Source organism: Callorhinus ursinus, unplaced genomic scaffold (genome assembly GCF_003265705.2).
Source record: "Callorhinus ursinus isolate GAN/ISIS: 27379988/994484 unplaced genomic scaffold, GSC_fseal_2.0 scaffold28, whole genome shotgun sequence".
NCBI classification, from domain to species: domain Eukaryota; kingdom Metazoa; phylum Chordata; class Mammalia; order Carnivora; family Otariidae; genus Callorhinus; species Callorhinus ursinus.
The window spans coordinates 13641901-13666178 of NW_027397090.1; the positions used below are offsets into that span (position 1 = coordinate 13641901).

The 24278-nt window shown below is 39.4% G+C and overlaps 1 protein-coding gene across 15 annotated transcripts in view; it reads right to left on the reverse strand.

The window, feature by feature from the left end:
* Positions 1 to 1156: 1156 nt before the first annotated feature.
* RFX3 (regulatory factor X3) overlaps positions 1157 to 24278 on the reverse strand; it is a 280896-nt gene continuing 257774 nt past the window's right edge. For all 15 annotated transcript variants that reach the window (XM_025891586.2, XM_073878138.1, XM_073878140.1 and 12 more), the window contains 2 exons: positions 12119 to 12161; positions 1157 to 8298 (listed from right to left, as the gene is read on the reverse strand). In XM_025891586.2, the coding sequence (XP_025747371.1) occupies positions 8060 to 8298; positions 12119 to 12161 (282 nt within the window). In that variant the 3' untranslated portion in view covers positions 1157 to 8059. The remainder of the gene's footprint in view (positions 8299 to 12118; positions 12162 to 24278) is intronic.

Sequence of the window (24278 nt, forward strand, 5' to 3'; positions counted from 1 at the left end):
TCAGGTTGAGTTCATGTCTTGAAATGTCCAAGTTCCAAAAGAGAAGGAAATGCCATTAAGGACCTTTGGTGGGAAGAATAGTATAACCAAAGTGCACTAATTACAGGATATATTTGAAAGACTTCAGATTTTTAAAAGAAACCAAGTACAAAAATAAGGCTGGAAACTGGGAACTCCATTTTTTTTGTACAAAAGTTCCAAATATTTCACAAGTGTTTATGCAACATAAAAATGCTCAGATGGGTTAGATTCATTTTCTTCCTAGCATAGTACCTGCCTCTTCTATTGACTCTAATTCTGTCTGCCTTTTCTTTCATTTGTTTATTAACTAACACTGTTTTGGTACATTTCTATGTTACTGTATTAAATGTCCACATAAGTTAGAATGATTTTGGTGTTTCTGTGGGCTAAGATGTCAATATTTTTGCTTCAGAAGTAACTTTGTACTATGACTTGAAAGCACCACACTGGGGATTCCCAAAAGGATATTTTCTGCTTGCATTTCTATCGTTTAAGGAAATCAAAACAAACTGGCTATTCCATATTCTAGGAGGAGGCCCCCCTCACACACAATCATTTTAAAAAAATGTTTGCAAGGTAAAAAAAAATGTTTTAAATTTGATTGTGGCAGTGGTTACATGCCTGTGTGTGTTTGTCAAAACTCAGTAATGCATACTGAAAATGATAAATTTTTCTGTATGTAACTATATAATTCGAAGAATTAAATGGGGGCAGGGCATCTCCTTAAGTGTATTAAAATGAATTTTAATAAGCTATTTCAATCTAAGCAAGGAACTTGGGTGCCAAGTATCAATGTCAAGTGACATAAAACAAACACATTACAAACATCCAAAAATCTGGACTTACAACGGAACCGTTGACAGCTTCCGAAATTAAACAGCACTCAATCACTAATTTTCTTTGAGGGTAAGATTTGTACCCTGCTGGGCTTATAATTCTGTTTTCTCTTTTTGTGCTGTTCATGTGTAAATATTGCTAATTTCATTTGACACAAAAACGGAAAACAACTTAATTTTGTTTCGAAGCTAGTCAATGACACAGAGACTACCCTCTAGATGAGGCAGGCAGTGCATTCTGAGCTTCCCGGCAACAACTTGAGGGAGGGGGTAAAAAAAATCAAGGCATTTCAAATGTATTTGTAACAAGGAAACAAATTTATTGATTTTAAAAGACAAGACACCATTTTGTTTTGAAAAACACGAGAAAGCTAGCCTGAGTTCAAGTCTGAAATATTCAGAAAAATCCTACTAATATCTTTAGTATGTTCCAGTCATTTGTTTAAACAACACACTAAAAGTTAATATATATTTTTATAATTATAAAAGTTCCCCAGTTATTGTACAGTACACAATACAAATCGCCCACAAACTATTATTTAGCTCCTGCCAATTTTGAGAGGACATGATATACTAAAAGATTTAGCATTTCTCACAAAAATCACATCAGGAAATACGTATTTACAAAATCAAATACATTATACAAAAAACCATCACATGTTATTCGGTAAAGATGTTTTTAAATAATTAAAAAGTTTATTCAACTGTAGTCCAAAAACTGGAAAAGAACATTACATTATCTCACACATACAATCTCTACAAAAGTTGCTTACCTCATTTACATAATATATTCAGTCGATTGTAAAATAAATGTTCAAATATCTCCTAGTGTTACTATGTTTCTGTGCTTGTGGGACTGAATAATGTAATCTGCCACTTACTAAGTGAAATTTAAATGATGGCACTTAAAAAAAAATACAGTATTTTAAAAAAACACAATGAAAGAAGTTTTACCTAGAAGGTACGAAAGCCCTGAGTGATAGCGGAATTACTGATTGGTAAGCACTACAATTAACCTAATTAAAAGTTTACCACCCCAGGCACAAATTTCCAAGTTTTCTCAAGGCACTCACTTAAAGTTTCTGTAACCAACGCATTGGTCACCACCATAGGTCCCAATTAATGATGGAGATGAGTAGCGAAAAAAATTTGCTTTGGTACAAAAGATGCTTTTTAAACGAATAAAATTCAATACCTCCTTTATTGGGTCATTTAAAATTGTGGTTAGCAGGTTAAAACAAGACAATCGTTCGTTCAAAACTATTAATTCATTGAAGGAAAAATTTACTCGGTTATTACCAGTCAATGGGAGTTTTAATTTTTTCCTTCCTCCCCCAGAATCAGAATTCTTCTAACAGAGATTTGTTGTCCTCATTATCAAGCTACGTAACAATTCTTACCAAAAGATTTCATTACTCAGGGCTTCCAATCCCAACATCATAATTTATTTAAAAAAGAAAGGAAAGGGGGGGAATAAAGAATCAAATACCGGAACCAAATAAAAGAAGAGACAAAACACATTTTTTGAAAATAAGACGTATTACCAATTACTTCAAACAAAAGAGAAAAAAATCCTAGGCAGTCACTTTGTAAGTGGCTTTTACTATTTAAGTAAAATTGGTAAACTAAACTCAGGTCTACTGGCACATAAAATCACTAGCAGCAATGATCAGAGCATGCAAACTGAGAAGCATTTACAGTAAATCATCATGAAGAATTCAAAAGAAGAGAGTCAAATTAAAACCCTTTGAGTATTGCATGTTAACACATGAGTAATTTGCATGGTTTGACTTCCTACACTGTCTAAAAAGCAATGTTTTTACGGCAAACTTGCACTATGCTATGGATGTCCCTTCACCAGACATCGGAATAGGTTACACTCTTAGGTGGCGCCCGGCGAGGGCTGCGCAAGCGCATCTGCAGACGACACACGTTCCGTCACGCGGGGGACAAAAGGGGGATCAAGGGCACGCAGAGCGTCCCTTGAACCGACTCGGCAACTGTGTAAGCGGACTGGCATTTACCCATATCAGAAGCAGTCGTCATGGCATCTCCTGACAGATGAGCTGAAAATCAAGTGCTTTGCTCTCCATTCTATCTACGTCTAATTTTTTTGACCAAGTGTTATAAAGTTTTGGAGCATAGGTAAAATTATGCCCTGTATGAAATTCCCAAACAATATTATTTTATGAGTGATCTAATTCCAAATAGCTTACCTGCCCCCAAAGAGTTCAGCTTTTCTTTATCCACTCGAACTCATTTCTTCCTAAGGCTTCACTTACAATTGTACTTTTCTAAAGCTAAATAAACGAGATCTTTTGTTTTGTTTTGGGAAAGGAAAAAAAAAAAGAAGAAAAAGAAATGTAACCCTTTCTTTATCATACCTTTTAAAGGCAATCTAGGTACTTTCAATGTGCAGAGATCAGTTATGACATAGGTCAACAGGCCCATGTATCTGTCCTCCTTTTCTAGAGTCATGATGTGATGCTAGAAAAGTTGAATTTTTTCTGTAAACAGTACACTTACTTAGATGGCAGTGAATATTTGGGAATAAATATATCAAGCCCTCTTGAAGAAGAAAATTAAGAGTTGTATATAAAATGCAAGTGTTCAGCATGGAAACACTTTCTTTTCCTACCCCCCCCTTTAAAAAAACAGCATAATTAGACATTTGGATATAGAGTATATTTTACCGGTCTAAGTCTAAATAAATGATCTGAAAGGCTTTTGTCCCCCATTGTATATCTTACAATGCTCAAAGGGTTAATACAAGGCATTACATCAAAGGGGTTTTCTAATACTAGAACTAAGCACTGAATTAATGCTTCTATTCCAGTTTTTAAAAAAAATCACCAAACTTGCAGAAATACTAGGATTCCATTCATTGATTTGTTCTAACCATATACATGGAGGTTGATCTGATCTAGTGACAAGCCCAATTTTCATAGCACTGCATGTCCGCCCCTCTCCCCATCGTTCTGGTGTAATTCATCGAAATCAGAAGTTCTGATTTGTCCTGATTTCCATGTTTTGATAGTTGGTGTTTTCTCACCAAGAATGGGGGGGGGGGAAGATTCTACCAAAGGTCAATTTGTTGTCTATAACCACTGCCTCAAATTGTACAGAAAGGTGACTTGCCAGAGTTTTTTTTGTTTTGTTTTTTGTTTTTTTGTTTTTTGACTTTCTACTTGCGTCCACACAGGGAGGACCAACATCACAGTGACACACATTTTTTTTTCTTTTACACTAATGTTTCAAGCACAGCATCATTTTAGACATTTCAAATATATCATCTGAATAATTTTTTTTAATTTGAAAATGCATCATGTTCAGCACTTCTAGGGAAGTGCGTTCACGTAAAAAAGGTTCATGATGACAGCAATGAAATCATAGTCATTCCGAATGACTTCGACAGCATATGCCACAAGGACGTGTTCATTTTGACTCATCTACTACAAATCGAAGGCAGTCAATGTTGCACACTACTAATTTCAGGTATGCAGTGTTAAAACCATTTTCTAAAATTTACTTTTGTTTTTAAAGGACACCATCTAAAGAGAGGTGCATGAACCGTGCTATACAGTACAAGAAAAAGCACAAAAAGGAAAGCAGATTTCTGAAAAGGCAGTAAGACTTAAATAGTCAGTCCAAACATGGTTTGGATGAGAATCCTGAAAAAGTGACCAGCCATTTGAGAGCCAAAGAAAAATTTCAAAACTGGGCCCTGTGTTTCCAAGGAGGTGTTTCCCCTATTTCACCCCATTGTTCACTGGCTTTATGAATGCGAATCTTCTGGGTACGATTCTCAAAAGTATGTATGTGAGGATCAAACCATACCCACCACACTCAAACCTATTTTATGGAAGTATCTTTTCTGAAACTTACAAATAGCCAACATGCCTTCCTTACATCTTCCTTGCTGAAAGTGTAGCACTTGGTCTATGTAGATACTTTCATGACTAGTGGGTTTGGTTACAATGTCAAGAAATATTAAGAAGTCCTTACCATGTATACTTGTCACTTGTCAATAAATCTACTCTGAGAGTATTAGTGTCTGTCTTCCTTAGAAAAGTCACAGTTTCAATGAATGAAACAAATGAAAACCAAACATCAAATAAATGCAATAAAGGGGATTGTTCCAATTGCCTCAAATGTACAAATTATGAGGTTTGAATTCTATCTCACAGTTCACATTCGAGATTGGTTGAGATGTCTGTGTCTGATTGTAGAGGTGTTCTTGTCTTGCTGTAGACTACAGATCACCGGAAATAGCACAGACTGTAGACTATAAATGCTCTTTTTGACTGTTGGTTTGGAACTACCTGCCCTCGTCACAGATGAATGCTCTTGTGTTCATAAAGGAGATCAGGAGGTTTCTACTGAGTCAAGCTGAAATGCAGTAATATTTATTAATTTCTAATCTGTTCTGATGGAGAACAAACCATGAACAATTGGAAGAAATGTTGAATCCTGGAGGGTCCCCAATCCCTACCTTTCATCACCCAAAATTTGCCCATTATTATCAGATTCCTCTAATGATACAAATATACCCAACAGTAAACAATGATAATAAATACATTGAAAATCGTTCCATAAACAAGGTGAAACCAGCAAATACATTTGGTGCGATACAGATAGAGTGGAGTTCTGGGGCTGGTGGACATGGAGAGGAAAGCGAAAAAGCTTTTCAGAAAGGAGAGTCAAAATTAAGAGTGTCTTTGTCATTTTGTGATTTTAATTTTACCTGTAAACGTTCCCTAATGCACAATGAAACAGATATGTGGTCTTCCGAGTGAAGGTGTTTTGTTTGTTTGTTTGCCTTTTTGTGTGCGTGATGGTGCAAATTCATCGCCTTTTTTGGGGAGAAAAAAGGGGAATGGTCATTTCAATGATATTTGGATGAGGTGATGGGAGAATGCAAGTGAAGACTTCCAAATATATGAGATGAGTCATATGAAATTTGAATCCATTTAAAAAATAACATCTAGAGCCTTTAAAGTTTACCTAAGAAACTCTGTTGATCTTAGTTTTGTGAATGGCCTAAGGCAACTGAGCAACAGCACACTACCCAATGAGCCATTTGGTATTTTTAACTTTACAGATTGGCTCACCCTCTGCTTTCCAACCCCCCACCCCCACCCAGGTGAAACTGGAAAGATGAACATCTTGAGTTAAATATAGGCATAGGCCTCATTAATCATCTGTAAATCATTTTGTGCTTTCCCTTTTGTTTCTTTTTTTTTTTTTTTTGCTTTATGTGTTTATGTATTCATTTATTTTTGATCAGCTTTTTAAAAACTACTTAAATGAATCGATGTGCCTGTTTTTTTGTTGCTGTTAATAACTTGAGTGCTTAAAAGAACCTTGGCTTTTCATGTAAATTCATATGGGGATGGGTGTATCCTGTCTAGGACCTCACCTGACTTTGCAGCTGACCCCTGCCCACGGGCACTCGTGTGCGCTGTGGACACACAGACACCAAGACACACACAAAACAAAACAAAACAAAACAAAACATTGAGACTGAAAAGATGCACTTCGATAAGTACCTGCTTATTTTGTTAACTTTCTTAAATGATAACTAGATAAAAATGGCCCAAAACATATATGATTTTATGTGACAAGTTGGTAATTAAAACTAGTCTGCTATTCCACACCCTTAAGCAATCTGATTTGTAATCAAGTAATGTTCAGCTCTATGAACAAAAAGTCCATCCGTGGTCACTCGGAGAGGGGAATTGATTTTTTTTTTTTTTTTGGTCTTTTTGTTTTGCTCTGCTTGCCCTAAATTTCCTTTGAAGAACATGTGACCTGTCCTCACTTCGGGAATCTGAACGTGACAGGCACACCTTGTCAAATGGATTGAAGAGGAATTCACATGAACAAAATAAGCCTTACTAAACCGTAGCTTCAGTTCTGTTTTAAGGCACCATGTAATAGCCGAGGTACGATGATCCCTGATGTACATTCTTCAATGGCACTGGTCCATCCAGCCACCTATCCAAATCCTACTGAATTGGGGATAAGCAACAGTGTGGTGTGCCAGGTACACTGCCTTCAGGTTCTGTTTAAAATTTAAATCCACATACTTTAGAAACCAGGAAATATTTTTGAAGGAAATCACGATATGCAGGTTGCTACATTCCTTGCATTCTATAAATTTTCTTCTATAATAGCAGCATATTGAACTACTATTAGGAAAAAGACCTGGAATAAAAGAAAGTCATCCAAATGGAATGGTTTCCTGTATGTCCAGCTCAGCATAAGTAGCATGTACACTTAAAAAAACAAAACAAAACAAAACAAAAAAAAAGTCAAGTCATTTTTTTTTCAGCTTCAGTATCTAACTATAACAGCCCCACTCAACAGCAGAATGCATCTGTGCAGTGGTCCCAAATACAGAATCAGTAGTCTTTAAACAGAGGAATTGGTATGCAAATAACGGTTAAAATTCAATGTTTAACGGAAGTTTGCATTAATATGGTTTAATAATTATGTACACAAATTATGTACATATTAGCATAATCTCTTGCAGTTCTGTCATTTACTCTGAACTGATAAATGCACAGCTCAATTTTTCTCCAGAGAAAAATAGATGACCTTCCCAACCCTCTAGCACTGTAATAAAAATGCTCTGTATTCTCTCTCTGTACCAAAGTGTTATCAAAATCCTGTCTCGTGGTTCTGTCCAATGAAAAGCACCTTTCAAAAGCAAATGTGATGCATCTGCTGCCAAATGGGCATGCCTCCAGTGTAAATCAAAGAAATTCATTTCTTTTGATATTTCACAGAAGTGCATCTAATTAAAAACTTACACATGAAATCATACACCAAGACTTACAATCAACAATAAAATATTTTAAGCTACAAAAAAATGTAAATTACTTTTTAATTATAAAACAAAAACATTGGCATTAAGTGTGGTAAAAATCCTTCTTGACACCTGAAACTAAAGGAAAAAAAAAAACTTATTATTTAGAGGCAAATGATTTTTTTTTTTACGTTAAAAAAAAGAGAGAGAGAGAGAGAGAGAGAGACCTGGCAAAATACATACACCCATTCCATTTCACAACTCCAAAAAGGTAATGTTCAGCACAGATAGAATTTGACAACAGTCGACCTTCAGGCTTATTGAATTTTCAACTTAAGCCCAATCTATCAACAGGGGTAATGTTAGCTGGAAAAATACACTTTAATGTTCCTTAGACCGCGGTGTAGGTGTTTCCGGTGGCGCTGCACTGCCTGATAGTCTGAGTACTCGTGACGATGTGCTCGCTGTGGATGGGATTCAGGAGGCTGGGCTGCACGCCGCTCTCCAGCACCGGCGGCATGCAGCCCACCGGAAACGCCTGGTTCAGCTCGGTCTTCTCTCTTTTGGCTTGCGGTTCCGAAGAGTCATCCAGTTCTTCATCCATTTCGCTTTCCACTTCGCTGCCTTCGTCTGCACAAACGACACCAAGACCGTATTACCGGAAGACACCCCGGATGACAGCGAGCAACCCGTCAGCTTGGCCCGGGCACAGAGCTTGCGAGTCTTGGCCCCGTGCATTTCATTGGTATCAACGCGCTACTCGCGCGCCCAAAATCCTTTCCAACGTGGCAACAGTAACTGAGTCGTGGCTAGTCTGTGAGTGATACTTTTAAGAGTTCTCTTAAGAAGACCTTTGGGACTCCCTTAAGTTTTTGGATTGAGTAGTTGGCATCATTTGAGTCATCCTAAAGTAGTCACTTGGGTAGGCTATGCTGCTTTTGGGGATGAGCTGAAACATGCTAAGGGAGGGAGGGATATTCTCAGCCTCCTTTGAAATCTACACTAGGTATAAATTTCACCTGTGCCCATGTTTATACAGGTGAGGCTTATGATGATTCACAAAATAACAACACGCTTAAGGAAGGGCTAGTGTATAGAGTTTTCGGTGCCCCTGAATGTTGTAGATGACAATATTAAATAGGCTCTTAAAAATATACTGACTGAGGCAGCACTATCAGATTAAAAATGCACGATGGATTTCCGTTCCTGGCAACGCTGACATTCACTGTTAATAGCCGATATTCACTTCTGGAAATTAAATGTATTAAGTAGTCGTTGTCACCTCCACATTTTAACACATTTTATGTTAACCAAGACATCATTATAATGGACTCCCACTTCATTTTTTTCCAGTACGTACTGTTAAAATTCAAAAGTACAGTAGAGAGAGAAAATGCTCATATACAACTTTACCACTATGCAAGGTTCTTCTCAAAAGAGTGTAGAGAACACCTCCCCATCAGCGATAATTTTTAAATAGTGGGGACTAGATTTCTGCCTTAAAAATCTAAAGAGTTTTTACTTCACCTTCCACAGGTTTTACTGTTAAAAAAAAAATCATTGTTTTAAATTTCCATTTGAATCGAAAATTGTTTAACTGCATCGAATACTTCATCTATAACTAAAATATACCTATAATTCACTATGAAACTTTTGACTTTATGAACATGCAGTGAATGTTTAACAACTATCTCTTCAGTCCGATTAGGTTGGACTCTTTCTAAGGGCTGTTGAATGGAGTTGTACCATTTGGAGCACACACCTCCAGAAGTCCCTGCTAACAAATGAGCCCCTTGACTTTTCTTCCCTCATTATCATTAGCTTACTATTGGGGCAAAGCTGTTTCCAGAGAAGAGTGATGAGGAGGAACGGGGCCTCCGCACACAGTTGCACACGTTGTGCGGCATGCGGTTGCCAGCAACGGTACCTCCAGAGAAGTGGGATGTGTGACTGAAAAGGTTGACATGAGGTTTCTTGACTAGAAAGGACGTGCCGCATTACTGAGAGGTAAACACAGAAGTGCTCTTAGCTGAGGCTCACCTACTTTATCCTGTTACCTTTTTGCCTCTGGAGAATGGACTTTATAGTAACAGGGTTTGTCAGAAGAAGCACATCCAGAAGGAATGTGGGCTGATTCAGGGAAAGGGGTGCGTTGGGTAGACATTTGCTTCATGAAGACGGTATAACTGAAACACGTTTGTATGACACATTTTGGGTCTGTTTTTGTATTTGCTTATATATAAACAAACAAACAAAGGAAAATCTGGAAAAATCCTCACACTAAATTCTTAATGATGGTTCTCTCCTAGGGTTGTGACTACAAAATTCACTTGTCATAGTTTCTAAATCTCTGTATTATTTGAAATTTTTATATAGCGCTAAAATGACTTTTATTATCAGGAAAAAAAATGAAAATTCTCCTTCTGTGGAAAAAGCCCACCAGAACTCTTGAAGGTTTCACATTCAAGCCTCAGGCCCTGAGTAGGCCAGTTTGGCCGTATGTCAAGAAGCACCAGGTCTGGGGGTGAATGGGACCAGCGAGGCCACCCCAACGTGCGGATAAATCACACTGCTTCATGGTTCCCTCTCCGCCAACATTTCTGTGCCTGAGAAATAGTGTGAAAATAATAAAAGAAGTAGCACTGAAAGAAAAAAAAATCATTTCAAGCAGGTAGTGAGTGAAGAGAGTGGAGAGAGTCCTTTCATCTACGTGTCGTGAGTAGAAATGGCAATGGGATAATGGGCCGAACAAACCTAAGCATTCCAAGGCCACTTCTCTCTGGGTCCACTTGTGGGTGATGGGGTTCCTATGGATAGGCTACAAAGCAATCCACAAAAAAGCAAGCCCTCTCTCCACTTCTAAGGGCAAATTAATGCAATTCCACAGATATTTTATGCCCTCCTAAAGACTCAAAGACACTTTCTAGAAAAATCCTCAAGGTTATAGAAATTTGGTACACAGAAACTAAAATGAGGTGCTACTGAAGTTGACTCAAGACTTGGTTTTGGTCCAGCACTTTACAGAGAAGCCTGGCGGCCACTCCATGGCCAAGGAGAATGCGCCTGTGCACTCTGGCACACGGGATGAAATCCTCAAGTGTGACCCCTCAGGCTTTGGTCAGTGCATTGGCAAGGTTGCCTTATGTTGGCCATGGCTTTCAATGCTCACTTTCCTTGCTCTGAAATTACAAACTAGTATCATCACTAATTCACCTTCCTGTTACTGGGTTAATTGCAGAGACTATATATTTGCAGCAGGAATGTCTTTGGGCTGTTATTTTCTACTCGCCCTGCTTGGCTATGATGCCTATTACTAAAACGGGAATTCATGAATGCCTCACTGGTCACAGAGGCTGACAGGAGCTTAACCTGGGAGTGAGACTGATTCCTTAGGACTTCCGCCAGCACGTTCACGTTTTCCACCACCAAGGAGGCATGGAGGCTGGCCACAAGTACCCCAGGGCAGGAGGCTCCAGAGAACCACACTGCCCTTCACATACAGACTCCCCAAGCCCTTCCTCTGGCCTATTTCCCCACTAGCTCTGCTCTGTCCTGGAAGGGCTTACTGTGCAGTTTTCCTCCATCTGGGCATTCTGTCCTTGACTCCAGAACTCAGTTCCTTAAAACCTCAGGATATCTTTACTTTTTTGTTTCTGTTTTTGGTGGTTTTTCTTTTCTTTTCTTTTTTTTGGGGTTTTTTTTTTTTTTTTGTTTTTTTTTTGTTGTCTTTTTTTTTTTTTAAAGAAAGGCCTATATTTTCTGCAGTGTTTGCTTATTAAACATTTTACTTTTTTTTTAAATTGAGCTGGTATGTTTATTAGGATGGTTTTTCTTTGCATGTGCTCTATCCCAACCTCATTTCCCCAGAGCCCTGTTCCTTTTCCTGTGTGGTTTTGTAGATCCTAAGTTCCTTCAGGAATACATATCTGAATGGCATCTTAGCCGAGTGGTAATGCTGGCTTTAAAATCTGAGAAGTCTGTGGCTGATCCTTTTCATCCGTCCCACTGCTGATCTTGCTTTTTACGGTAAACTTCTTTACTATCTCTGAGCTATTTTTCCAGTGAAAAGTATGAATTGGTGGGAAGGGGAAGGCTGAGAAATCTTTCCTCCTGCCGAGTGGGCCTTCAATAAAATTTTATCACTTTTCTCCAGGACTCTGGCGACGGTCAGAAATAATTTCTTGTTACCTGTAATGAACTGCAAGCAAAAGTCGTGCAGAGTTTGCAACTGCATTTAAATTCAATTCTTGCATTTAATATCCCTCACATAAAGAAGGCACAGAAATGGAGAAATAAACAATGAGGATTCCAAGACACGTAACTGTCTTATTCCTGTAGGGTTATGTGGCCATTTCTGCAGAATAACAATACTGTAGGCACACACCACATTTTCCCCTACGGGAATTTCTCAAAGAAGTTCTTAAAAATGTACATTATTTTCACTTCTTACCTTTATCCAGATTTCCAGGAGAAACAGCATTTAAATCACCAAACTGTAAAACAATAGTCATTTGGGCAACAGTTACTACCAGGTAGAATAAAATAATATTCGATCAGTCTGCGGTAAAAACACAAGGAAGACTTTTTTAAAACTGTAAACCAGTGCCCATTTTGATCTCTAACTACCTGGGTCACCTAATTTTCCAATCAAACTTGTCGAATTGGAACAGTTTAAATTGTGTCACAATTTAGCTGTCTTGGCTTCTTTGCAAAGGATAACAATTTTCTCTGCTTTCCGTGCTCCATTTTACTTTTCATTATTATTTCGACTTAGCAGTGAAGAAATGGGGGCCTGGCTGGCCTCGAGAAGTTGGATGTGGTGGGATAAATTTGGAAATTTGGTGAAGCAGAACATGTCAGCTCCACCGCCCATGGGCAGTCTGAAAGTCCCTGCCTGGGGCCGGATGGCGACTTGACAGAAACTTGGTCCAGCCGCTTGGCTGAACTCTCTCTTTAAAGCTTTCACTAGGAGAATGAAAAACATAGTGGGAACCCCAACGTTCAGAGTATTTATGTTTTAAAAATCTTTGAGACTTCTCGGCTTGTAATTTGATGTTCTTATTCACTAAAATACCAGGGTCCCATTTTATAAAAGAAAGGCATCTGCTTGTTACTAATGCAACAAAAAGCTTAAAACAATATGGAACAATTAATAACCTTCAGCTTAGATTCTGTTTTCTATCTTGGTTCAAAAGCTTAATGATATTTTTACCATGAGGAAATGGATTTTGAGAGTCTCAGAGTGAACAAAGATGGATACTCTTAAAAAAAAAAAAAAGGAATAGCAGAGATAACCAAGTTGATCAGAAAAAGGTAAAGAGAAACCTCAAAGCATCCACTTTTTAAACGAACATTACTTTTTGAAAAGCTGAAGATTCAGAATAAGTCATTATAGAAATTCAGAGTTCTCAAGAGGCTTAGAAAGGGTGAGAGAGAAATTCTACTTACATTCAGAAGTTTGCTTATAAAGAGTTCCATGATAGGAGTATTTTTTTCATCTACAAGGTATGTCTATAAAGTAATAAAACTGATCTTATTTTGCAAACATACACACACTTTTTTTTTTTTAACCTACACATGTATTGTTCTTCCTAGTAGCTACCTTGGGAGCTTAAGACATTTATTCCAAGGTCCAAGGTTCTGGAATTCCTCTTTACCAATCAATTTCAAGAGTTAGTTTATGTATCATTCAAGAAAGCCCATTTTGTAATTTTATATCCAATTGTGCCTGCAAATAACACTCCAAATTGTACTGATTGCCCTTGATCCTGAGATGACTTCTGACTACTCATCAAAATCAAATTCACCTCTGCCACAGTTCAGGAGATTCAAAATACTATGTCATTTTACTCTATTATTTCTCAGCAGTTCAGAAGCGGTCAAAAAAGAGGCATGCCACAGTATTTTAAGCTACAGCAGCGTGACTGGAACAAATGTGTAGCCTTCCCCAGGTGACTGCTTTCGAGGGGACAAGGGCCTCCTGGGTCCATAATTCCCAGAACGGTTTTTGGAAAAACTGTCCCATTACTTTATAGTTACATCCCATTGGGCAACAAATATAAAATCATAAATACTGAGCTGTTGTTTTGTAGTTGTTCCTGATCACATGGGTCAGAACCTTGTGTTAATCCAAATAAAAATCACAGTTTAAATTATGTAAAATTTCTTGAATTTAAGAATATAAGCAACAAAAAAATCAATGCGACCCTTTATTTTTGGTATTATTTAAATATTTTAGAACTATAAACAGAGAATGCCCAAAGCTGAAGGATCCTTTATAAGTTATTTCTAATTGATGTAACACAGTAAGATTTATGTTTCTTTTAAAATGAATACTTAATGACACTTAAGATCCAATTCTAGAAACAAGGTGGCAGTGATGAGTCTTCAACATTCCTCTATACCTAGAAAAAGTGAACATTCCATTTGTTTTTGAAAAATCTCAAGAAGTTGTTTGAGACTAAATTCTTATTGCCATTAGTAATCAATAATGTCACACAAAGGAGCTAAAACCAAACTCTGGACCTACTTGGAAATTTTCTCCAAAAGAAACTGATTCTGGCTGCTATTTAACTGCAAATATGGCAACTTCCTTAATACAAAGGTTTTCCTTTGAACATTGCTGCTTATTCTGAACGAATACATTTGATTATTCGGGTTGCTAAAAATAAAAAAACCCCACAATGATCAACATATCAGTGACTGCTATTATTGTGAGTAAATAAACATTTGCATACTCCATGCTTTGTGCTTGTGGCTATGCACTATGCTGGACACAGTACGGGTTAATCTCAGAGACACTCTCAATGTCTCTAAGTGTCTCTGGGATCGATAACAAAGCTGCATGTGTACAGCAAATAAAGAGTAGATTTAAAATAAAAATCTTGTGAATAAGGGAAGATTCTGATATCCTACATAGCAGAAGTTGAAGGCTTTTATGTGCATTTCACATGTGAGGAAAGAATACACATGTGATTAAGGAAAAACCACTTTACTCCCATAGGTAGGCTAAGATTAGGAGAGTCCGTTCATTCCCTCATTGTTCAACCAACATTTATTGGGAGCTTACTATATGCCAACCACTGTGCCAGTCAGTTCCAGTCAATTTGGAAATATTCCGTTTCTGGAGATGAGTAGCAGAAGTTGCTTATATTACGAAGGACAGGTAGTTTAGCAAAAAAGGAGGCTAGCTTTGAGAAGGTTTTGGAAGCATGGGCATATGAGAAAGGTAAGTCAATGGCGGGGGTTTTGGAGGGGAGCAGCAAGAGGGAAGGGCAGGAACGGTGGCAGAAAAGATGGGGAGCAGGCATAAGGAAGACCGTGTCATGGACTGGGGCCAGATGACAAGCGCCAAGACTAGGCCAGCACAAAACACACAAAAGAGAAGGAAGAGACCAACCATCTGGATGAGCAAAACGGAGGCTCAGGATAAAGTACAGAGATAACTGTAAAGTTGTAGCTCCGGCAACCGCGGAAACTGACTAACTTCGCTTGCCCTGCCCCCACCCCCCACCGCCCCTGGGGCCTGGAGGGACAGCTGTTTGTTGAGAGGACATCTTAGAGCTTATAAAGGACTTTCACGGTTCCATGTATGTGAGGCTTTCTTTCAAATATTACGACCTCAAGTATCACTTCCTCAGAATGGCTTTTCCTGACAGCCCTATCTGAGCATCTACTTCCCTGTCAGGCTTATTCATGTCCCTCAAAGCATTTGCCACCACATCCAACACGTAACTTTGTTTCCTCTTCTAACATCTGACTTCCCAAGCCTAATGCCAGGGCCGTGGGGGGGCGGAGGACTTGTTTGTCCTCCTCATAAATGTATCCCAGAGTCTACTACAGCACCTGACAGATAGTAAAGGCTGACTGCATAGCAGATGAATGAATTTGCTTCCTCATTTCAGCCTCAGAAAAACTTAAGAATTTGGCAAGGTAGAGAGCTGAGATTTAATCTTCAGGCTATTAAAAACAATGAATTGATTTGTCTAACATTTGTAGGAAATGTGGTGGTGGGAGATTTGAGACCAGATATCCTTACCCTCACTTAAGGAATTTAAGGTGGGGGAGGGAAAGAGAGGGGGTGGGGAGGGAGAGAGACAGACAGACAGACAGAAAGGGAGAGACAGAGAGGATGTATGTTCCATACATGGAGGAAAGAATATAAATTAAGGGATTCAAAATGTGCTCTGGGGTTAGAAAGCATATGGCCTTTTGATGTAGGTGGGAATCAGTATTCTGCAGATAAATCGGGGATGTTCTGAATAGAAACAAAATGGAACACAGAGGAAGCATATCTGCTGTTTCAGGAAGAAACACCTCGTTTCCCAGAAACCATTTCCTCCAGGTCCCAACAAGGGTCTTAATGATGTGCACCCTCCCGGACAAAAGCAGACCCTCAAATGTGGCGGGAGGGTGGGAGACCACAACCTCACAAGGAGACCAGTAATGGCTGGGAAGTGCAAGTGGGCAACTGGACAGTACTGCATACACAGCAACAGGCAGGACCCTTGAGAGAGCCCCGGTGTGACGCTGACATGTGGCCAAGCAGCTGAGCAGCAGCTCCTTACGAGCCTGCCAGGTCTCCCACCCACCTTTAAGCACTGGCTCCAGGAAAGGAACAGGGCGCTGCTCGGGAGATGCACACCACAGGTGCCCCCAAGAGACCACTGCACGCTAGATCCAGCAGCAGCGAACTTTTCACAGGGAGTGAGGCAAGGCTTGTACTCCAATCCTTGGGAACTGGGACCATGCAGAGGAAGTCAGGGTGCAGACAGCACACAGGCAGGAATCCGTGGGGGCCCACAATGCAGAGGCTGGGGACAGGAGTCAGGGACAGAAGGAAAGCGTTCAGGGGCTGGGATGAAGACTGCACCCTTGGGGATACTTTCCCGGCTGGACGAGTTTACCCCATCCTGGGGAGAAAACATTAGGGAGTCGTCATAACCACATCATCTTGGGCAGCCAGGTAGACACCCCCTCTAGAACCTGTGTCCTACTAGAAGATCTGTCAGTGCCTCTTAAGATTTACAGGTGGACAGATACAATCACGTATGCACACGTACGTATGAACCCACATTCTATGTGCTCATTGAGATATTAGCTGTCCAAGTCTAGAATCACCATGTTCACTAAGCTACCACACACAAAAATGCCTAGCTGACATCCCTGGTGGCATCAAAATAGGACTGTGTATGGTCTAGAACAGAGGTTGGCAAATTTTTTTTCCAGCCAAGGGTCAGACAGTAACTACTGTAGTCTTTATGGTCCTGTTGCAATTACTCAAATCTGCATTTGTGCTGCACTTTTCATTTACAGACTTCAAATTTTATGTACAGCTTTCTACCAGTCTGAAAGGTTTTTACAGCATGCATTTCAAGTTCTAAGCCTGTTGAAATCCTACATGGATACAAAAAGTTTACCAGGATCGCAGAGCTGAAAGTTGTGAATGACATGTACATGGAAGTCATTCCAGACAAAAATGGACATTGAAATTGAGGAAACCAAAAGCTACTGGGTAGTGGGGCCAGAACAGCCCTAAACCTCAAGTCCAAATGGAGGACTAAGTCTAATGTTAAAGTTAGACACTAGGAAATAGGGTATATACTGGTCTTTGGACAATTTCATGAGGATTAACTCGTGCCACCCAGCGGCACCACAAGCAACCCCGAAGCCCTAAGAAAGCCCTCTTGTATCAGCACTACCTGATGGTTCTGTAGGATCTATGGTGTATAGACAGTGGCAGCCAGAGCCAGATGCCAAGGTGGTGGCAGGTGCTTAGCTGAAGGCAGAGACCCCGGGCAGCATATGAAAATATGTAAACTTTACCATGGCGTTCCTGCTGACCTGGGGGCTATGGTCATTAGCGGCTGACAGGCCAAACAGTTGGAAGTTTTAACTAGAAAAGACCACTCATGTGGGGGCCTCAACTACTCCTAGGAGTAGTCTTTACATAGATTCAGAATAAAGTGATACTCTGATCTCATACTGCAGACCAGTCCTGCCAGCAATGGTAACTTTTGATATACGCATGTCAGGAAGAAATTATGTATGTGTGTATGTGTGTACATTTTTTCAGTTTCTGTCAATGAATCGTTTGCTCTAGGAAAGAAGATCTTTAAGCTGTCAAAGGCACTAAGAACAGATAACTGTAAAATTTTTCTGAAGTGGTATCTATCTCATAGTTGGAATACGATGTCTCTTTGGGACCTACTTTTACTCTTTAACGTGAATAAACTGCACATATATAGGAATGGTATATATAATGCTTTCTCCCCATGTCACAAGACCTTTCCTACTAGTCATTCCTACGAGTTAAAATTCGATACAAGTCTAGCTATGATTGTCTAATTCTGTTTATACTTCTTCCCTAATATTGCCATTTTTTTTCTAATTGACTTATTTCTGCATTCTATTTTGTTGGCCGTGTTTTACAAAGCATTGAATTAGTTTGTCTCTGATTACCACTTGGGCTCCATCCCAAAGAATGCTGTTGGATTCTTTGTAATTCCATGAATCATTGGACTCAACATTCAAAAACTGTCTACAGGCTATTTTTCCCCCTTGCAATATAGTTTTATTAAAGCCTTCACATGCCTTTATGTTATCTGTTTTATGAATTTCAACTTCTAAGCTCATCATATCAAAAACAGGATGGTCTAATTGTACACATTGTTACTTGGATTGTTGGTGCCAAATTAATATCTAAAAATCTAATCTGGAGTAGAAGGCAATCAAATATAATCTCTTTTGAGTAATACACTTAGCTTCAGATCTACCAATCAGTTGATCGATCGATCATCTATCTATCCTTGTGGAAAGGAAATGGAACTAACAAAAATCAGGTACCTAGTATGTGCCAGTTTGCCCATCCACTCTACCTACTTCCACTTACTTACCATGCCTAACTGCATACCCACCTAATTTTATCCTCACAACAGCCTTGTGAAGGAATGGTCCTCATGCTTATTTTGTTGATGAGAAAACTAAGACTAAAGCAAGGATTTATATAACTTGCCCAGGTTGCAAAGGTATTAAATGGAAAATATGCAGCAGGACAAACAACATAGGATCTGGGGCGTATGACCTGCGTTTGAACCACAACTCTACCGCTATCCACTATGGGATTCTAGACATGTTGCTCATCTAATCTTAGATTTCCTTTTTATGAAACAGACAAGGTCTACTGTCTTCAAAACTCAATTTTCAAATACTAGTGATAGAGCCTTAGAATTCCGTGCAACTCTAAGGCCATAAGATGGTGACTTCAAATAAAATGCCTCTAGCTAAGTGGGGCTACCAGGTATGCTGACTGAGAATGGAAGTGTTCCTTAGGCCCTGACATGAGGGTCTGACACTGTGAACTCAATCTAGGGCTGAAGTTGAAGTCAGTTATGTGTTGACCAAGGCACTTATGACTCACGCAAATACCATGAGAAGGGCTGTCCTAAACATGGATGGTGTGTGTGTGTGTGTGTTTGTGTGTGTGTGTTTGGCAGAATGGGGATGTTCACAGCATGAGAAATAGATGATGAGCTCAGATGAATATCAGCATGTAAATCCCAGCCTAAGCAGTTGCTTCTCTCTCTGCTCTTCCGAGAAGTCAACGAATGAACAGAGAGCTTTAGGGCTTTCCCTATAGAAGCAGCAATATGGTTCACATGCAGATTTGGAGCCTGCTGACCCGACTCAAATCTTTCAACATTCGATACTTAACTGGCACTTTGTAAAGTCCTGATTTTTACAAATCTTATATAGCTGGGCAGCCTCCTGTGATTTCAGTTCTATGAACTGAAGTTAGTAGAACTTAATCACAAAAGGATTAGTTAGTGGCAACTATTCTGGATGTTTGGGATGGCGGAGAGAAAGGTCTTCAAATTTCAATCATAAGGGATTTCAGAGAATTAGTTAATTTTCTTGAAATGTCTTCCAAATGAGAACCAAATTAATCAAAGCATTTTGCATTTAGCTTTGGTACAGGGTTTCACAACTGAGGATAAACAGTTGCTGATTTTGAAGTGATTTCCAATTTTATAAAATTTGCAAGGAATGCTAATGTTCCATTTGGTAAAATCCTGTGTTCCTTGGTGATTTTTCTTTCTGTAAGTGTATTTTCCCATGTATTTCCAACTAGTTTTATCAAAGCCTGCTAAGATGGCTGAGCTTTCTGCCAGTTTGCTGCAAACCAAAGCAAATTGTGCCCTACGGCTTCTGACGGTCCCGCTCCTTCGGAATGGCCACGTGTGCCGTTGGCCGCCCTCCACACAGACCGCGGATTTCCATCACACGTCTAAGCATTCAGGCTTTTTTGTCCCCCTGTGCCGCCTGGGAACACAGCAAAGCATTTACCTTTATATTGTTTCAAAATCTCTTAAGAAGTGCTCATGAGTGAGCAGGCAGGTAATGAAGTAAGAATCTAAGCCTTAGTTCCTTTTGAAAGAAAAAGTCATTTCAACAACAGGAACATTTAACAGTACCATCAGGCCACACTGAGAAGGGCCTCTGTCCTGAGCCCCACACTATGGAGAGCCCTGCCCTGGTTTCCCTGTGGCTGTGGCCCTCCCTCCAGGATAAGGACATCACTGGGCCAAGTGGATGTGTCTTCTTAGAGCCTCTGTGTCCCTCCCACCCTGCAAGCCATATTCTTGATATCTAAAATGTCAGAACTCCCTAAGCCCTCTTCCTGGCCTGTGCAGATTTCTTCTCCAAGTCCGCCTTCAGAAGAGAGAAGGGAGAGCCAACGAGGAGCAGTGGTTTGCCAAGGGTGGACAAAACCTGAACACTGGGTTGAGGTGTTCAGGGCTATTCACAACATAGGACAGGGAGTGATGAATAAGACAAGCGGTCTGGGGCGGGGGGTTGGGCAAGCAGCTCGCTATGTCTATGTCATTATTTTCTGGCATGGGTCTAGGAGGAGCCTGAGAATTTTACGTTTAAACCCAGCCTTCTAAGTTGTGATCAAGACATATTTATCAACCTAGGTGGATGGAATAGATTTTACTCATAGCTTGACTCATCACTTTTGAAATGTTTAGACATGGGGTACCATAAGCCCTGCAAATGTTAGGGTTCAGCCTGGCAGCATATCCTTTATGAAAATAAAACCACGGGCTAAAAAGAAAGAACCTTGGAGCACCTAACTTAAGACAGGCTTCATTCAAGGCCACGTTCATTGTCTAAGCGGAAATCTTGGCATTGGTTTATTATGTGAGAGGCGCACTTCTTGATTTTAATTATACCGTCTCTCTTTTTCAGAACTTAACTGGACCGACAATGGGGGTGGGGGTATAGAAACATGTTCTCTTTAGACCAAGTAGTGTGAATCAGGTTTGAAGCGCTTGTAGTATCAAAACACCTGACCCACATACTCATAGAGAATCTCTCACATTTATGAAAGTGTATTTATTTTATACAGCGATGGTGAAAAGCAGAAAACAGCTCCTGGGAATTGAGGAACCTGTGGTCTCCAACAAGAGCTACTTCTTTATGGAAGGACAAGTAACCACCACGGTCCCCCTGTTTGTGAGCAAAACTACCAGAAATAGAATGGCAAGGCTGGACCTGGCCAGGGCACGGGATGACAGTGTGGTGAAGAGGCCAGCAGAGGGCGCTGTCATGCTTAATCTCTGCCACAGAATCTTCTAGCTGGCTCTGCGGCTGGGGATACCAGGCTCCCTCCTACGCAAAGAGCCCAGGGGTGGACTTGGCTGAAGAGAACAGTGTGCTGAGATTTCTTTCCCGATGTGTCCAGTGACCATTTTAGTTCTTGAAGTATGTTAAGAATTTTTCAACTATTTTATACTCTTCCCACTTCCAAACTCTTTAGGAAAACTAGTCTCCCGTTGAAAGCACCTATGAAGGCCCAACTTCACAGAGAAGGTCTCTGAAATGTGGACAGACACATCCTGGGGAGAAGGAGCACTTCTGGGTCTATGAGTTTTATTTTCCTGATAAAAGAATCCAGTATGTCGATCATGAAATCCAATGAGAGGGCCTACAAATTGGTAGTCTGTCTTTCCATCATTCTTTTGTACTTCCTTTCTGGAATGAGTACTTTTTGAGCACCTACAGGAGGACTGTGTTTAGAGCACAGTGATAAGCAAAAGTCCAGTCCCTGAAGAACAAAAGAGGTTCCAGCCCCGAGTGAGCAGGAAGGAAACCAAGGACAACTTGCTAATGAGCAGGGATCCCAGAGTTGGAGAGGCCTGTGGCCCTGGGCAGCTGAGTCCATAGGTGCTTTTCTCTAACACAACAAGAGAAAGGAACAGAAAGACAAACCAGGGAAGAGGAAGAAAAATGGGAGAGTTTCTACAAAGCCAGTTCTTAGGAACTTGGAGGACGAAGGTATAGAAGAAGGGCCTCCCATGTCTCTCCTCCAGGAGGTCACTTTTAGAATTTATTTTCAAGTTGTCAGAATTGTGCTCATATAGAGGGCAGATCTACAGCTAAAAGCAAACTACAAATTCCAAAATTATGATTTTGACTTAGGTCTGGTCTGTGGGTGGATACGGAGGAGCTAAAGGGTGTAATTTGTTGTTGGTGTTGTTTCCCCGCACATTTAGCTTTCCAATCGCAATTGGCTTAGACTAATATTCCAGTTAGTTTGCATATTTTAGACATCTAGGAACAAAAAGTGGGGAGGGAAAGGGTGGTAGGACAATCAGGAAGCATCATGTAACGCTGAGGAAAGAGACCCTGGAACAAAATAATGAAAGCTTACATCCTAGGCATCTGGTGTGTGTGTGTGTGTGTGTGATTGTGCGTGTGCGTGTGTTTGGGGGAGTTGAACAGTACAAACGGAAATAAATAAGTCCCTATTTGAATCTGTCTACAAACAATTTATACGGTGAAAAATTAAAACGTGGACTGAACCCATTTGGCAACTTGGAACGACACCGTCCTACTTTCTACTGCTTCCTAATTCTGGCTTTGGGGAAATTTTCAATCTGTTTTTCTCATGGATGAAATGAGGACACTAACACATCTTTTGAAAAGTTTTAGTGAATATTAATTAAGAATGCAAAACACCTAGTATCGTGATTATCACAAGGCAATCCTTCAATGTTAATTAATTTGAAAAATATTAGGAAATATTAATAAGCTTTATTATAACAATAAATAGTATAATTTTCAACAAGTATTCATTATATTTTCTAAGCCATTGCTGTTCCAAGATGGCTTTTTTCTGCAGATGATTTTAACTTGAGATATGATTCATTTGTTGTAAAATATTCTATAACAAATCTATTATTCCACGGGTCCATTCTCAGTGTATTCCCTAGTTGCACTACAGTAGTACTCACTGAAACCTATTTTTCATTAGTTTGATTTTACCTTAAGAATCCAGGTTTATTTACCATGATTATACTTCTACCAAATGGAACTTTTTCACTCAACTTTTATCCTAAAAGCTTGCCTTTTGAATTATTATTGCTCTGGTCCAATTTTTAGGTTTTGAAGATCTTTTTTTTTTCCCCCATTTACTTTGAGGACATCAACTTTGATAAATTCAAGACACTTTTCTTTTGATGGTATATTCTTAAGGGATCTTCCATTTTTTCCCCTAAAAAATGTGACTAAAACATCATATTTTTTATATTGATATTCATATGTGACAACTGAAGCACCTTTTGGTTCCTATTTTTTACTTCAAAAAAATTGGTTATATAGATGGCTTAGATGTAATATTAAATAAGTATAATTAAATTATGGCAGAGAATTTAAATATATTTAATAAGTTAAACACAAAATATGTATTGCAGAAAGTCATTTTATGCAGCAATCAAAATTTATAGACTCAGTGAATATATTAACGGACTACGTATATTTTAAGGAAATAAACATCCAAAGAGATTCCAAATTGAATTCATAAAATTCAAATAATAGGATAGTTTCCTGCTCAATTTTTCTTGTCAGGGCTGCACAGAAAGCCCTGATTTTTAAAAATTATTACTTAACAGGTGTGCAAACAGATGCAACTTGTTTGTTTTATTCCTACTCTTAAAATTTCCCCACTCCCAGAGAGTCTTTGGGTGTATTTATAATATTAAAGTTCAAAAAATTGCATAATTTTAGCAGCAAATAAATTCTGTTTCCTTTTTATCATCCAGGCAAAAAATATAATCACGAAACTCTGAAATTGCATGTGCTTTAAATAACTTACTAGTCAGCATTACTGTGGCAGCCGACTGACATTTAGAAGAAAACGTGTCGGGGTGCGATGCTGTTTCTGTTTCTTTTGGGGGCGCTGTTACATGGTGGTCTTCATGCCAACAACTGATATTGTAGTGCAACAGGGAATGCAAAAATAGTAGTTTTGTACACTTGCATACTGTGTTTATATGTAGAACATGGACTGGTCTCTCCCGCCTGCTCAAATAATATAAATTTTACAATAGTAAAATTAAAATTTGTGTGTTGATTTCTAATTAATGAAGATACACTAACTGTCCCTAAGTCACTTTAAAAAGGAAAACCTTTCCCCTCGCTTCTGCATCTGGTTGGCGGTCTGCCACCTCTCCCAAATAAAGCGCCCATAAGGCAAAACCAATGTCTGGCCAAGTTTGTGTCTGACTTCCCAACAGTTTTTGCTCCTAGCCCCCCATCCTGTAGCC